Genomic DNA, 16,660 nt, shown 5'->3' on the forward strand with positions numbered 1-16,660 from the left:
GCAGTATCAGAAAATGTTTGCTACCTACATGGAGAATCCAAGATCGGTTAAAACAGAATCTAAAAGTGGGCGGGCTGTTTAGTTCAAATTCAACAGAAAGCTTTATGTATTTTTTCTTATATATAGTTTTAGCAGGCGTGGCCTACTTGTTTGAGGTCAGAGAGGGAGGCTGCAGTGTAGAGCGAGGGAGGGGAAAAACAGCGTGGGGAAGGAACTGCAAGGGATGTGTGAGATTGTGGAAGAGAGAAGAAAGGTCGAAGAGACAGTGTGAGAGGGAGATAGGAATCAGTCTGGGAACAGAGCCATGATAAAAACCCATGTGAGATACTTTGGAATTGAGAGAAAGGGGCGGTGAGACAATGGAAGAGGGAGAAGAGAAACCGTGTGAGAAAATAACTGCGTGGGATGTGTGAGATAGTGGAAGATTGAGGAAAGGGTGGCTAGACAATAATAGAGAGAAAAGAGAAACTATGTGGGAAAGGAACTGCGAGAGGGAAGGGTGGTCTCGAAGGGCGAGCTTTACTGTGCAACCATCGGGGGAGTAGGCAAGAGCATCCAATAACCACGAGACATGACAGCGAAGGGGCTGTCAGGGTGAGTAGACCTGGACCAGTGGCATTCTTTTTTAAGGCATACTCAAAAAAAACAAAATGGGGGGGTTCCTGTCGTACTTTGAAGGACTTTTTGCAGCTGCATTCTGGGACCTGTAGTTAAGCTTTTAACAAACACTATTGACTTCAATGCAACACACTGTTGATTTAAAGCCAGCACGAGCAAAAAGGTGTCGCAAGTGACTCGTGGCCCGCTTGCGGTTTGCAAAAATACGCGCACGCAAAACTATTATTGTCTTCAGACCAACACTACACTCTGCTTGCGTTTCCGGTTCCTCATAGTTGCAGCTTGAAATCAGAGTGCCGCAGAAAATTATTCCCTCAAAGGAAACGCAAAGCTCTTTCTGAATGACGTTCCCTTCCAGACAGCGGTGGCGCATCTTTCACGACAGGGATCATGCTTTCCAAGTTGTACAGAGGTAATTCTGATTAACCATAGAGTTCAACACAAGGTTTCAATGCACCTAACAGTAGAGGTGCGCGGACTGCGCCTCCCCTCATGCAGCAGGGGTATGCAGAACCAAGCTTTTAAGTCGCCTTCGTCAGCTTGGCTCTTTAGCTTGGAAGTAATTACAGGAAATTATAACAGGAAATAGCGTAGATGGAAAGTGTTTCTCAAGTGAAAATTAGCACATGCGGTTTTGCAAACATCCTCATCAGGGTAACTCTAAAAACACATCACTTGAACAGCGAATGAGACGTGAAATGTATTAGGATCACCTGCCTTATACAGGATTTAAAGGTTAATAACTAATTATAAATATTGGTCTCACTCCAAAGATCTATTAATAAACCTCTCAGCTCATTAAATGCATTCCGTACGCCGTCAATGCAGGCGTTCTTAAATATCCAATAAAGGGAAACCCTACTGAAAGGATTCGTGCTGTCGCAGGGAAAATTGGTTCGATTTGTAACCCCACACATCACGGGTTTTAACTCACAGAACGCCAATGCACTGCTCTGAGTGAGATGACCTGCCCTGAATGAGAACTCCTCTTTACTTACACGCTCCGCCGGCGGTGTATTTGTTAAGAAGGGGGCTGGGTGAGGTGCAGTAGGCCCCTGCCACTGAAAAAGAATGTCTGCTCAGCTAGCGGCCTCGTAAGTCGCAAAGTCACATAAGAAAGCATCTAGGTGTCATAAAAGGTTAATGCTCCCTAAAAGCACGTACAGAATCTTAGAGAAAAGAAGCAGGGAATGAGATGGAGGATAACCAAGAAGCCAGGGGCAGAAGTAGATAGAAAGGTGTTAAGGGAGAGGCACGAAGAGAAAGACAGCTGGGGGAAGAGAACGGCAAGGAAGAATGAAGGGAGAAAGAGAATTGGTGTGAGACCGAGGGGGCCTGGCGTCTAGCACGAGCTTTTGGCACGACTCCTCATAGATCACCGGCTGCATTCACCACGCACTGAAGATTTCGTTAGAGGTTGCTGGGAGCTACAGAGCATGCAAGAAGGCAAGCTTAGAGAAGCGGGGGCTAGTGAGAGTAGTGTGCGCAGTGTGTGGTGCGCACAGCGCTAATTAACAAGCGCGTACGCCTCGTGCTTGTGAAACCTAGAAAAGAAAGGCAGGCAACAGCCATGTTTAACAAGCGCACGCTACAAGTTTAAAAAAAAAAAAAAAGGCAGCACATCTGACGAGTGGTGTGCTCGCACCATGACGAGAGAGGAAAGTCAGATGGCGCCTCTGCTCGTCATTGTGTGTGTAACCGCACGCTGTATGCCACCCCAAAAGCTGAGGTCGGACTTTTGAAAGCCCACTCACTAAATGTCTCGCAGAGCAGCGCATGTGCTGGCTCAGACGAGACCCAAAAATGGGGATGGGACTTTGTTTGGTAGTATATTTGGGCATCTCCGCTTCCAAGCACCCTCTCCCTTCAATCTAGGTAGATGCACTACAGAGTCGGCCAGTTCCTAATGTGTATCCTACTGCTGGTGCCTTAAAATGATCCTTTTCTCAATTGAGATTCCTTTGACAAGCCAAAGCCTTACTTGTTTGGTCATCTTTAATAATCTTTCATCTGTTCGTATAAACAACCATGGCAGTTAGACAGATCGAAGCATATAACTATGTTTATTCATTTCTGGCTGCTCGTCTTCAGCCATTTAATCTCTGAACAGTTTCAAAGCATGAACTTGTTTTAGACAACCGAAGCCTTGCACTTCCAGCAACCTGAGTAATCCTTAATAACATCCATGTGCATTTGACTTCATCAACCCTTCTAGGATGACTCTTTTGTAAGTGACACGGTGTGTGCTGCACATTAGGCATGGAAATTAGTAATGAAATAATTATTTTTTGTTTCCTCCCACAGTAATATAATTGATGTTTCGGCTGCAGATTCCCAAGGCATGGAACAGCACGAGTACATGGACCGAGCAAGGCACTACAGGTAGGAGACCGACTGCATAACAAGCCATCAAATCTGCATGTTTGAGGGACTCGTAGAGTCATTCTTTGGGTTAATTGGTGTTTTGCTATTAGGTGCCGGCTTCTGAACATGCGTTGTGCGCCTGCCTCTCCATTTTCCCATTCCCTGAAATATCAGTACGTACCTGAGGCTTCAAAGTGCAGATTGCGCTCCAAATTGGTACATGGCTGATGTCCTACTGAAAGTGACGTTTTTTCAGTGTAGAAGAGAGAACTAGACCACCAGAAACTGATAGACTTCAGCCTTTCATGGTATTGTGTGGGAGAATAATAATAAGTACAACAGTGCTAGTGCCTTATTATTATATCCAAATCATTGCAGCACTTCTGCGACATAGCATTTACTTCACCAATGTCTTGCAGACCGCTTGAGCAGCAAGGTGCTCCCAGGTCTATAGCTGGAAAGGTTTCCAAGAGGCTTGCTTAGTGCTTTTGTTTGTTGAGCTGCTGTTTCCCAAGACTCCACATGAATCCTTTCCTGAGTAGTAAATGTGCACCCGAGTCTGAAGCGACAATGTGGCTTGACGCCTTGCCAAGATTCCAGTACCATTCCTGCGAAGGCCACCCGTATTGAGGTAGCTCTAGGTGTTCCATCCTTCTGTACCTGTCTTTCAGGGTAATCCCTGTTGTACCGGAGAGAGATGGTGAAACTACAGTAGAGGGTGGAAAGAAAAGGTACAAGGAGACAAGAACAGAACCCATAAAAAAGAAAGTGAATAATGGAAAACAAGCGGTTTAGGAGGCAAAGGTTCTTTGAGCATTAAGGGGTCAGAAAAGACCTAGCTGGATAACCAAGAGAAGCCTGAGACAAAAGTGTTTGGGTAGAAATGAGAAGAAGCTGGAATGGGATAGAGGTACTAGACGTGGAAGGGGAAGGACGTGGTTAGTGATGAAGAAAATACCTGCATGGGGCATTGCAATGGCATCAGGAGATGGCTGGTTCTGCTGCAGGGTTCCCTTTCAAAAGATTTGCTAGCTATTGTTTTCAACCATAATGGTAGCAGATAATATATTTAAGCTATTCAAAAGTGTATCTTCATTATGATAGATGGTATATTAAAGCGCCTTGACAGAGTATGCTTATTATGGCAACAGATGGTATATTACAGCTCCTCAACAGAGTAGCCCCATTATCGTAAAATAGTAAAATGGTGTGATGCCACCAATATGCTTGAACCCAGTGGTGTAACGATAGCCCACTTGCGGGTCCCTGAGCTCCAGGGCCCACGGGCATGGGTGCCCCCGGCTTGGAGCTCCTGACTGGGTCAGGAGCCTGAGGGTTCTCTTCATATGCTTTGCAGGTGGGCCCCCTCCAGTTTCTTTATGCCACTGTTTGTAACCTAGAGGTGATGTGTTTGAATTCTGGTTGGCACCCTCTTTCCTAGCCTGGAAACAATAGTCTATGAGGTAGTCATACTTCTGTCTCTATTAATCCCCTTCAGATAATTACACAAGAATGAGCTCTCTGATCAGATGACCAAGGTATTCCCCAGGGATGCCTTCCTTAAGTCCATCCTCCCAACTACAGACCAACCTTGTACCAGTCTTTCATCAACATTGGAGGTAGCAGACAAAGCAGCAGGGTAGAGAGCCCAGCTGGTAATGTCACCACACGAGCTCCCTAAGCTCTTCCAGAGGCATAGAGTTCTGTTCCAAGTTCTACAATCAAGAATGGCTGCTCCCTCTCCATCACTGCCTCAACGTCCTGTTTAATATCCATCTTCTGCCCCCAATGTTTAGTGACTCTGAATCACATGGATGCCCAGTTCATGGTTTAAGAGAAGGGAGAGCTCTCATGCAGAGACAGAACTTCATAAGTGTTGCGGTATCTCCTCGCACCCCCACAGTACGAAATCAGTGAAGAAGGATGTCTTCATCCCTCTGTTTAGTAGGTTCACCTATGGATCTTGGGCAGTAGTTCTTAAATTTTAGTGAATCTTTACTGGAATCCGAGGACTTTTCTGAGTCATTACTAGAAGCCGGGGAACTAAGTCTAAGCATTTTCGATGATTTGAACAGCAAAAGAATACGCAAAAATACTGAAACAAGAGTTCATCAAGCAAATACATAAATGATGAATTTTTTTTTATATAAATCTTTTTATTAAGTGGTATCGACATATCAAGCAGTATTGAAATACAGTTAGGAGACAGTACATGTATAAAGCAACAATAATAAGCAAAGATTTGATACACAGTATAGGATACATAACATCTAGGTGGGTGTAAGGTGCTCATCAGTCAGTGATGTTGATGGGGTGCAGATGTCCCCCCTATATGAATTCCATGGCCCCCAGACCCTATTCCATTTCCTGGGACATCCTCTGGCCGTATAAACTGATTTTTTTTTCTGAACATACACCAATCCAGATCTTCCCTCCACTTTCATATCTTAGGTGGTTTCTGGGCCCCCCAGTTCTATGATATATTCATTTTTGCTACCATTACTGCTAATGTTGCCTACTGCTTAGTGTATGAGGTGAGGTCCGTTGGTTCCCAAATGTTTAATAGGCACCTCCGCGCCTCCGGGCGTAAATCAGTCGCTAGGACCTCACTTAGTGTGCGGTGTATGGCAATCCAATAAGTTTGTATGTGATCACACTCCCACGTGCCCTCTTCCATACCGCCGCCTGCACTCTCCACTCTCGGATGTGCCCATGCGCACCAATCTGGGACCAGTTACAGATAGTCTGTGAAGAATTTTAAGTTGCACCATTTGTAACCTGCCTGGATCGCCCCCTCCATCGGGGAGGAGACTGCGTCTTGCCAGTCCTCCTCATCTAACTCAAGGCCATCCCTCAACCATTTATCCCTGAGCGATTAAAGGGGATCTTCCTTGTTGTTAATTTAATTTTTTATAGGTCAGAGAGATGGTCTTTTCAGGCAAATGGCCGTCTAATATTACTGTCCTCTAACGGGGAAGCAGGAGGAAGGGCAGAGTTCGAAGTGAGATTGGTGTGGAGGGCGTGTCAGACTTGGAGATATCTATAACGTTCCGTGTCCGCAAGACTGTATTGTTGTTGGAGGGTTGTGAATGGGATGATCTCACCCCTGACCCAGAGATCTTTAATCTGAGAAATTCCAATTAGATCCCATTTATCGAAACCCTTGGTTTGCCACAAATTCCCAAGCTTGTGGGAGTTCCACAGAGGGGTTGCCAGGGTTAATCTGCCATCCCATCCCAGATATTTATGCACCGCATGCCAGATGCGGACCGCATGCGCCGTTGGTCCGGTCAAGTGGTGTTTAACCGGTCTGGAATAGAGTGCTCGACTGTAATCTCCCCCTGGGAGGAGCCATCTGTCCATGGCATATCCCGGATCTCCCTAGTTGCCAAAGGTGCCATGATTAATGGCAGCCAACTGGGCTGACCATTAATACTTTCTGATGTCAGGGAGGCTGATGCCCGCCATACCAATTCAGGGTAAGTTTAGTTAACGCGTTTCGGGGTGTACCAACGCACAAAAGGTCCCTCTGAAGACTCTATATCCTTAAAATACGATGCGGGGACTAGATCCATCGTGTTCTGCTGGGCATAAAGGAAGCTGGGCAGGGCCATCATTTTAAAAAGGGTAGCCCTACCCAACAGTGAGAGTGTTAAGGATTTCCAGTTCCCTATGTCTTTTTTCAACCTTTGTATAGGCGGCAGGAGATTGTGAGCGAAACGGATCGTGGGATTGAGTGAAACAAAAATACCCAGGTAGCGGAAGCCTTTAGACGCTATGTGAAGTGGACAGTTCCTTGGGAGGACTGGGGATTCTCCCTGTAAGACCTACAGGACAGACTGTCCAATTTATAGTGAAGCCGGAGTATCTGCCAAACACTGCTAGGATATCAAACAAACCTATTAAGGAGGCCTTTGGGGAAGAATGATGACATATTTTATTTAACTCACTAACCAATATAACAAAATCTAAATTTTAATAGTTATGGGAGGTTAACATTTTTCTTAAATGCAGTTGAGGCCACTCGTCATCCATACTAGACTCTGTTTGAAACACTTGTACTGCTTTTACTGTTCAGTCTGAGGATACCAAATTCATTTTTAGCCTTACATTTCAAATTCCTTCTCATTTACAGGCGGTTTTTAAAATTTCAATTTTGCTTCTTTAATTGTAAACACTTAATCTGTAATATTACTTAATTTTCTAAACAGTTGCAGACCCCTGATTAGGCTTTGCATCTCCAGACCACAGGTTAAGGATCCCTTCCCACGAGTGTCCATGAGCACACGTGCCATGATATGGCTTTCACTGCCGCCTCACTTGCACTATATGATTCTGCTCATTCTTTCACACTGTGACAAAGAAGCAGGAATTAACATTGATACCAAGCTACTAGAGAAGAAGAAAGACATTCATTTGGTATCTTTCTAATTTTTCACTTTTGCTGTCGTACACAATTTGCATGCGGTTGGAAATGTTTTTGTCGTTATTTTCTCCAAATTGGGTGGCCGTGTAGATGTTTTGAGCTTCATTTTTCGTAGCTGACGTTTGAAATAATTACATGTTAATAGATGGAATCTATCTCATTGTTGAGTAAGCTGTTAAGGAGATTTAGAAGGGATATCTGGTTTTAGTCTGTGTAATGTACCGAGATCAAGTTGTTTGCGTAAGAAAAGTAATGACGCGTGCAATTATGAACCACGTCAGTGACTGATGAATAAAACCTTTTTGAGCTTTTCAAATCTAACTTGTGAAATTCTTGTTCATTCATGCATCGATCAACTTTAGATTCCTGTAATTGTATGTTTTAACATTTTTCTTAACATTTACCTAAGCTCACTGGCTCTTCGGTACCCTTCATTAAGAAACTGAGTCATTCTTCACACTGAATCAGCTATTTATTTTTTTCACTACTTTTATTGGCGTATTTCTCAAAAATGAAATTCAGCGTTTGCCAGAATTTCTGTTTGTCCTACAAAAAGGTTAGCTAACGTAGACGGCTACGAAAGCCTGAACTGCGTGCTCAGACTTTCTCAACTTTCCTCTCTTTACTGAACCTCAAAGGTCTGTTGCAGTCGGCAGGCCTAGAAATCCAGTGGTCTGAACAACCTCTGAACTTGTACAGGGATTTACCTTTTTTTTTTTTTCTGGTTCTGTTTGTGATCGCTTCATCAATCTCCTGTAGAAACCTCTAGTGTTTATTGTGCCATTTAATGCCTATACCTGTGGTGCACCTGAAGCTCTAAGCATCTCCTTAAGGTTTAAGGGCTGCCATTTTGGTTGCAGACCATTCCAGTTTTGGCCTTGCGAGAGGTACATTCAGCTCACTTCTAGTATTTTGGCTTCAGTTGTGCTGAGAAAGAGGGCCACATATTTGGTCTCTGTCACATCCAGTATCTATCGTGATGTCACACACTTTTGGAAACCAGTCCATTCAAGCACAAATTGACATCTTTTCTGCAGGAGCTCAGTGTGCGTCTCCTAAACACTTGCTGCCTGTCTAGCCCCTGCAGGAGTCATTGTAATTCATGTCCTATGGTTATAAACATCTAGCTGTACCCAGGCATCCTTAATAGGATGGCGGCAAGTCCCCCAGGAGTATACTGATTGTACAGATCTGGAAGGGCAAGGGGCTGGTGAGGTTCATAACTAATAGACGGAATAAAACCTTTGTATATTTCATTATAGGGCTGGTTAGTATGAGGTGTGCTGTCTAACCCCCCCCAAAATGATGTTGTCACTACGAAGTTAGTTTAAAGAGAAATAACCCCCACAAGCAATCTAAATGGTTTAATACAGATATCGTTGGTCGGTCAAGAAGAGGTAGTGGTGTCTGGTAATAAGGGTGATATCATTATATAGGCTTCCGTGGTGATTTAAATAACTGACGCAATGTGTGCCTTATGCGTATGCAGTATCACTTTCACATTTATTAGTCAGCATTAGGCTCTTTAGAAGAAATGCCAATAGGTGTGGAACCAACTTCTATTTTACTCATCTACCTCCACCACACTAGGAGTGCCTCCTATGTGCTGTTCCAAGCAGTTGGGATGGTCATAAGGCAAAAAGAACCACATAAGTACTCGTGGTAAGGTCAAGTAGACTCTGTTCATAGTACTGGCCCCAAAAAGGATGGTTGTCAAGCATCAAAATAGTCAAAAGTAAAAAATATTTCCTTTAATGACAAAATTCTTTCAGCGACCTAATAAGGCATAAGCAGGGAAGGTGTTTTCTAGTCCTTCAGTACAGATTTCTCCAGCCAGCTGGTACTCCCTTCTGTCTGAAGAACACTTTGGCGCAAGTAGTAGTAGATTTGGGCTGGCGCCAGGTCGGATAGGTGCTGAGAGGCGAGATACTACAGTGAAGATACGGGATTACCGGCGCCCAAGCCCATGGAGCAATTCTCCATGTGACTCTTAGGTCACGTATAGGAGCAGATCAACTGACTAGTTGTAACTAAGCTGTAGTTTTTCACAGCACAAGCACGCTCCTCTTACACCGGAGGCTAGTATCACCCCAACACTTGTACACCACACTACACATCACTGGTCCTGAAGAAGCGCCAAGGATCGCTATGACCGTCTAGGCGCGAAACATGTCGACCTGACCATACATGTTACCAGGGGTACATTATTGCCCATAGGCATAACACACAACCTTTTGGTTTTTTAGCATGGCAAGGGGACCAACACAAAACATTCCCTTTGGTATCCCTTAGCCATTTTTATTACACACACACACACACACACACACACACACACACACACACACACACACACTCACTCACTCACTCACTCACTCACTCACTCACTCACTCACTCACTCACTCACTCACTCACTCACTCACTCACTCACTCACTCACTCACTCACTCACCTGTTCTCTTAGAAGATCTCCGCCAAAGTGACCCTTCGGGGGACCCGTAGGGCATTGCAGCGCCGGCCAGACGAGGAGCAAAACGCCCAATGATGAAGCATGACATCCTTCTAGGTGTGTGAGTGCAACAAGAGACAAGACCTGCTCTTCCCCCTGTAAAGTGGATCCGAGACCTAGGTCTGTTCCTCGCCCCTTCTTTCCTACTCGCCTTTCCTCCTCATATCGGTGTAAGGGTGACTTTTCTACACCCACATCGACAGAACAGTGACCCCCTTTTGGTGTAACTACTTGATAGTGGAGCACAGGCACTGGACCATAATTAGCTCCTGGTCCCCATTCTCCTTTTTGAAATGGCCCTAGAGGCTGAAGACCAGCATTGTACACGAATCCGACAAAGCCGCCTCTAACAGACCCGACACAACAAACAGTTGCTTTATGGCACACAGTAACAAAAAGGATAGGGTGGAGGAATAAAGTGACCCAATCCACACCACTATGGGATGCTGAGAGGGTTGATGCTCTGATACAATGTCCTGGTTTTGACAAATGGGACATGATCAGCATCTTGAGGGTGGGGGACCTTTGGTTGAGGGGCAAGTTGAGACCATTCGCAGACATAAAAAAAGAATACGAGATGGAAGATTCCGAGAAATATAGATACTTGCAAATCAGACATGCAATAAGAGCGGCCATCCCTCAGGATACAGACCTCCCAGAGTTAACACGCCTGGAGGACAGACTACTAAGTGAGCGCATAGATAGTAAAGCGATCTCCTTGACATATAGGAAATTACTTAAGAACATGCTGATTCTCCACACACAGGATTAGACTGTTACTGTATCGAAATAACACATGAAATCTTTATACTTCTCAGGATACAACATATAACTCTGAAACGCATGGGGTACAAGACAACCCTTATTTATATCCTAACAATTTTATTAAGGGTTCCAGAGTACAACACTTTATGTACTACATGAACATTATGATCGACCAGGGGACGGTACTGGTATATTTTGGTGCTGGCGTTTCCCACTAATAACTCTTGGACAGTGCTTACCAAGATACTTTGCCCTGAAGAAGCCCTATGTAGGGCGAAACGTTTCCGTGCACAAAAAAACAGTAAAAGCACTGTTAATGAACATTGAAGTATCAATATCTAAATTGTATTGCCTCTCATCTTTCTGTCTAAACTGTAACTTATTTGTGCCTTAATACATAAGTGACTAAACTGGGTAGTGCAGTGTCTTTGAACCTTGCTGCAGTTCTCTGCTTTGAACATGCCAGATACCTTACAGAAACTGTTAGTGAAATGGCAAAATAATATAGGAGAGCTGGAAGATTATTATTGGCAGGGAGCATTAGCATCCCCCCAAGGAAATACCATAACTTTCAGATTAAGATTAATCCAATTTAAGATTATCCACTGAATGTACTTTTCCTGCACAAAATAGAAAAGAAAAGACTCAGTGTCACAGACCATGCAAACAAGAGGGAACATTCTATCATATAATATAGGAGTGTGCTGTTATCCAGAAATACTGGTGGGGGTGGGGGTGGCACACACCCAAATGTTGCCTTCTAAATATATGTGGACAAATGGACCTAACCAGGAAAGAACAAATCTGGGTAACATTGGGTTTCGCCATCGCCAAACGGAATATAGCATGGAAATAGGGGGGCAGGCGAATCCCCCTCATTAGCGGAATGGAAAGAAGACATGTACTGGTCTATGTTGGCAGAAAAGACCATATATTAGAGCAGAGGCTGCCCCCAAAAATGGGAGCAAATGTTGAGTAGATGGAATGCACATAGGGGTCAGGTGAGTGCCCCAGCATTACCAGCAAATAGAAAGTTCCACAGGAGAGAGGCCAGACGGGTGGATAAGGTGAACTAGTTGGGGCAAGCTTTTGACCATAATTTATAATATATGGGTGCTGATAGTACACTGTAATGTGAAGTATATATTGCTGTGAAGTTTCCATTGTATCACACGACTGTGAATTGAAGAACCCAATAAAAGTTTATATAAAATAAAAAAAAGGATAAGGGCATACCAAGTTTATGCAAATGGATGACCCTGGATGTAGCAGACAGCGCTGGCTGAAAGATATCCAAAATGCTGATCTTTCATTCAGATGATTGGATTTTTGCTCAGTGTACTTGCTGTGCCTCAAAGTTATTGCAGTCTTTGAGAAGATCAATGGGACATGGAACTAGCCTAATTGTTGAGGGCTTTGCAGCGGCATAGATGGGGCCACAAGACCTCCAGCAAGTAGCTACTGCATCAACTGCAAAGCTTTCAGCAGCAGCACATTGCTCATGATTACATCCACTTTCACACACAAGGGCCCATAGAATGGCTGTTTTTTTTCCTACTGTCATCTGTGTGGGGAATGGAGGTTGTTCTCTCACAAATGAGAGGAAATTGCCCGACATGGGTGTTGAAAGCAATTGCAAACGTTTACTGTATTGAGTTTGACAAGACCATTTGCCATATCTTTTTATGAAGCTAGTTGCTTTGCTTCTGTAGAGTGCCTTCAAGGAAGTTCTGCTTTTGGAATGGATCTTTACTTTTAAAGGTCACTCTGCAGGAGGTTATAACGTTGCTCTAGAAAGATTTCATGATGACTCTCAACTTAAAGCCACCCTTGAGATTTCTGTACAGTGGGAAAACATCAGTTTACTGTGCTCCCATTTAGCAAAAAAGGGTTTCATCAAATTTCAGTTGGTTGTGGCACCACACTTGTGTTTTTTTGAAAATTCTTTTTTATTGGCATTTGCATAGACATTACATACAGAGGCACATTTGGAATTACTATTGGTGTATAAGTATACAGGGCAGGAACGCCCAGCCGCATCCCAGGCGGGCCTTTGGTCTCGTGGACCCGTGGGGTGCGTGTCACTACTCTTTTTAAGCTGCAGACAGGTGTCCGTGGTCTGCGTCTGGGCATGCCCTACCAGTGCGCATAGTGGTCACTGCGCCGCATAAGGGCCATGTAGTGTATCTATTCCCCTGCGAGGTGTATCAAGGTAGGGGGTTGCAGCCATGAGCTAACCTTCAACCAACTGGGGATATATAAACTGGGGGGGGGTTGCACTATGTCGTGGATAATGAGCAACAGTAGTCTTGTGCCTGAGAGCTGGACCGTCGCGTGGGATGATGTCGGGGGTTACGCAGGTGCGGGGAGGGGGGGGGGGGAGGATAGTCGGATGAGGGGGATGCGGGGGCGCCAGTTACCGCCTACGTGGAAGCATGGTAGCAGGACAGATGTTGTCTACGACTGCAACCCGCCGGGTGCCTGGTCTTCTCGTGTGTCTCCCTGGGTGGGTTCCTGGCTTGCGGCTGAGGGATCGATCGTGGCTGGGGGATCAATCATTCGTGGGCCCGCCACTGCTGTTGTTTCTTGCGCGAAGGAATGCATTAACATGGCCCATGGCAGGGAGATCGGGTGTTTGCGTATCCCTTGGGCTTCCTCCGTGTGGCACCACACTTGTGTTTCCCAGCCCTGCATGTGCATCCATGTACTGATGACTGGCTAGAGAACAAGAAGATGTTCCAGCAACGCCAACATCAGGCCACGGGCATTATTTCATTTGTGTAAAAAATGGAGTACCGTATTGTTTGGGCAAATTATCACCTTAGCCCATGAAACATACTAAGTGTAGTCCAGATTCTGCCAGAGACCGAACACTGAGACAGCAAGACTTCTGATTCCTGACAACCACTGTGGATTATGGATGAAGGTGACGTTTGTCTGTTGATCCTATTGGACCTCACAACAGCATTCATTCAGTAGTGTCGGTCGCAGTGCACTACTCCTCCATAATCATTATTCAAAATTAATTTTGATGATTAAAATCTACAATAGTGGCATTTTCTTTCTCTCTGCAAGATAATTTTTTATTGATGCATTTGAATCCCCTATACTTCCATTAAAGTGGTATTTTGCAGGGTTTGCTTCTTTCATCATATCTATTCTACCTCCTTTCTTTTTTATTGTACTACTGTGATACAGAGCAGAACGTGTCCATTAGTACATGGATGACTCTTGGCTGTACTAGAGTCTCCAGCCCAAATAGTTCATCCAGTTTGAGAACATGTGTTAGCAAATTAACTAAATGGATGAGTTAATTCGTCTTAAAACTGAGCCAGCTGAATTGCAGTTTCTGCTCTAGGTAGACTACACATCTAGTACAAAAATTGCTTTAGATCAGATCTCCACTGGTAGTCTCTCCAGCTTTGGTTCCCTATGCCATATTTTGATTCTTCATAATTAATCTCTTCTAAATATGTTTGAGTGCATCACCCAACTAACAAAACCAGTCTTTTTTCAGTTTCACTTGCACAGAATGCTGAAACCTTCCCGTTCTTCACTGGACCTCCGATCGGCAGTACAAGCTCTGCTGCCATTTCCTCTAGATTGTGGAAATGCAATACCTGTGGATCTTCCCAGATCCTCTAATACTCCCCTCAGGGGCCATCCTTCATGCTATGGCCCATTCCGTGACCACGAAAGCAAATCATACCCCGAAACCCTGTCTGCATCTTTCAACATGTACACTGGAAGCTTGAATTGAATTTAAAATAGCATGCATAACCCACAAAGCCCTTTGTGCTGGTGTCTCGTATCTAAAAGGTGAGTTACACATCACTGTCATACTAAGTAGTATTAAGAGTAGTAATACCCACATATTGCTTGTGATTTCAACGGGCAAGAAAACTAGAACCATCAACCAACCACTCTTTTCCTTGAAAGCCAGAGAATGGAACCGGATACAAAATCGTATCTGGTTGAATCAAAACCTACTGCCTTCCAAAAGGAACTGAAAGACCCAAGTTCTAAAGTTTTAACTTTCGGGCTAACTGTTGCTACTTATTCTTGAATATTTTTCATGCTGCTGTTAAACATTATTGTTGCCAATGTAGTTATTCTAAAGGGCTGTAGCTAGGTGCACAGTATGTAAAATCTCCGATTAAATAAGTGCCAAGATTTTAATTAATAGAGCACAAGGCCTATGCCATCAAGGAAACTGTAGGAGCGTAGAATCTGCTTCTTATAGTTATCCCCACTTTTTGCTGATGTTTCACTGTTTTCGACTTAGTCTGGCTGGGATTCTGCTATCAAGGACCCCAGCCTAGCTGCTTTCTCCTCTAAATTGCTTGCATGTACTTTAGGTACACTCCAGATTGGATTCTGGGGTACCCTTATAAGTCCCTAGTATATGGTATACTATGTACCCAGGGCATAGGTACACCAGAGGTCTTTCAGGGGCTGCAGCATGTATTATGCCACCCCTGGGAGACCATTCAAAATGACACCACAAGTCTGCTACAGCAGCCTGTGTAAGGTGGTGCATGCACCCCTTACTTAGATATAGGTTATCAGTCACCCCTATAGCAGGCCTTATCAATCCTGAAGGCTGGGTGCTGGGTTTTATGTGAGAGGGTGCTTCTGCATGAGCCGGCCCCTCTGCAGCCTTCGGAACCTATATTCCGGGGTTGTTTGTGATGCAGCCAACTATATATATTTAAGTGCATTATAACCTCACGGTAAATGCTAACTTTAAAACGGCTGCATGGAAACATGTTGTGTTTGGTGTCAAACACCTTGGATTCATACCCTCACACCAGTAACTGGTGTGGGAGGTATTATTCCACCCTCCTAAAGGGACATATGCGACACACTGGTACACCCGATACCCGCTTTCTCGACCCTAGCATCACAAAATGGATGCTGCCAGCCACAGACACGAGTCTGCCCTCCTGCTGCTGGACGAAACTCCGGCAGGGGAAGGCTTAACAATGGGTTTCCTCCCACAGGGAGGTGTCCACCTCCCAGACAGGCTTTAGTGTATTGGGGCTGGGTGGGTGCACTCAGAGCGCTTTGATGTCTGCACTGGAGGCACATTTGGGGTCCCTGTGCATAGTCCAGCTCAAACCGGTTACAGGAGCCATCAGCTCCTGCTCTGGCGCGAAACTGGACAAACGACATGAGTGTAGCCACCCCTCTATCCTGACCCTCCCATTGGTGGGTCCCCAAAGTTTGTCCCACCCCTTCCCTGGGTATAAACCCCTGACTACAGGACTTTAGATTTTACCTGGACTAAACTCTACTACAGAAACCAAGTACGTCGACGATCTGCACGACGCTGGATGACTGAAGAATCTCCTTTGGAGTAAAGGAGTTACTCCCCTGCAGGCACTTGAAACGCATCTGACCGAACCTCCTGAGAACTCCGAAGATTTCTGCAACACAGGAGGTGGGTCCCCGAGGTCTCTGAGGTTGATCTGTGCTCTCACCAATTCTGAGGCCCGTATCCCTCGTGGGGACCGTGCAACTCGAACCCCTGTGCACCACGAACATTTGCAGCAGCATATGCTTTTTGGCGACCCCTGAGGCTGTGCTTTGGGCTACCTGTAGTCCTGACCCCGAGCAGTATTTCCACTGAAGATTTCTGGCCTACACTCCACGAGTGTTCCGTGTGCTGGTATTTTGTGAATCTGAAAGAAACACGTTAGTTAGATTCCTCACCTTAGAATATCCCCAGGCGTCAGGCTGGATACGGAAAGATTTTTCGTCCGCAATACCTTTGCGCGTCGGCGTCGTGCGCCGGGATGACGTCGTCGGAGTACTTAGACACTGCCCTCGCGCGCTAACATCAGTTCTTCTTTTTACCGCTTATATTCAAAAAAGGAGTTACAGAGGGAAAATGTATACCAGGTCGCCCTCCACTCAATCTGTACTACAACAAAACAGACCTGGTAACAGCAAGGCACACCTTTAAATTGATTAATTTC

The 16,660-nt window shown here is 44.9% G+C and overlaps 1 protein-coding gene across 1 annotated transcript in view; it reads left to right on the forward strand.

The window, feature by feature from the left end:
• The window catches only part of LAMTOR1 (late endosomal/lysosomal adaptor, MAPK and MTOR activator 1), a 156,901-nt gene that overhangs the window by 102,931 nt on the left and 37,310 nt on the right, over nt 1-16,660 (forward strand). The window contains exon 3 of the mRNA XM_085623415.1: nt 2,923-3,000. Coding sequence (XP_085479541.1) covers nt 2,923-3,000 — 78 coding nt within the window. The remainder of the gene's footprint in view (nt 1-2,922; nt 3,001-16,660) is intronic.

The sequence above is a fragment of the Triturus cristatus genome, chromosome 8 (genome assembly GCF_964204655.1).
Source record: "Triturus cristatus chromosome 8, aTriCri1.1, whole genome shotgun sequence".
In the NCBI taxonomy this organism is placed as follows: domain Eukaryota; kingdom Metazoa; phylum Chordata; class Amphibia; order Caudata; family Salamandridae; genus Triturus; species Triturus cristatus.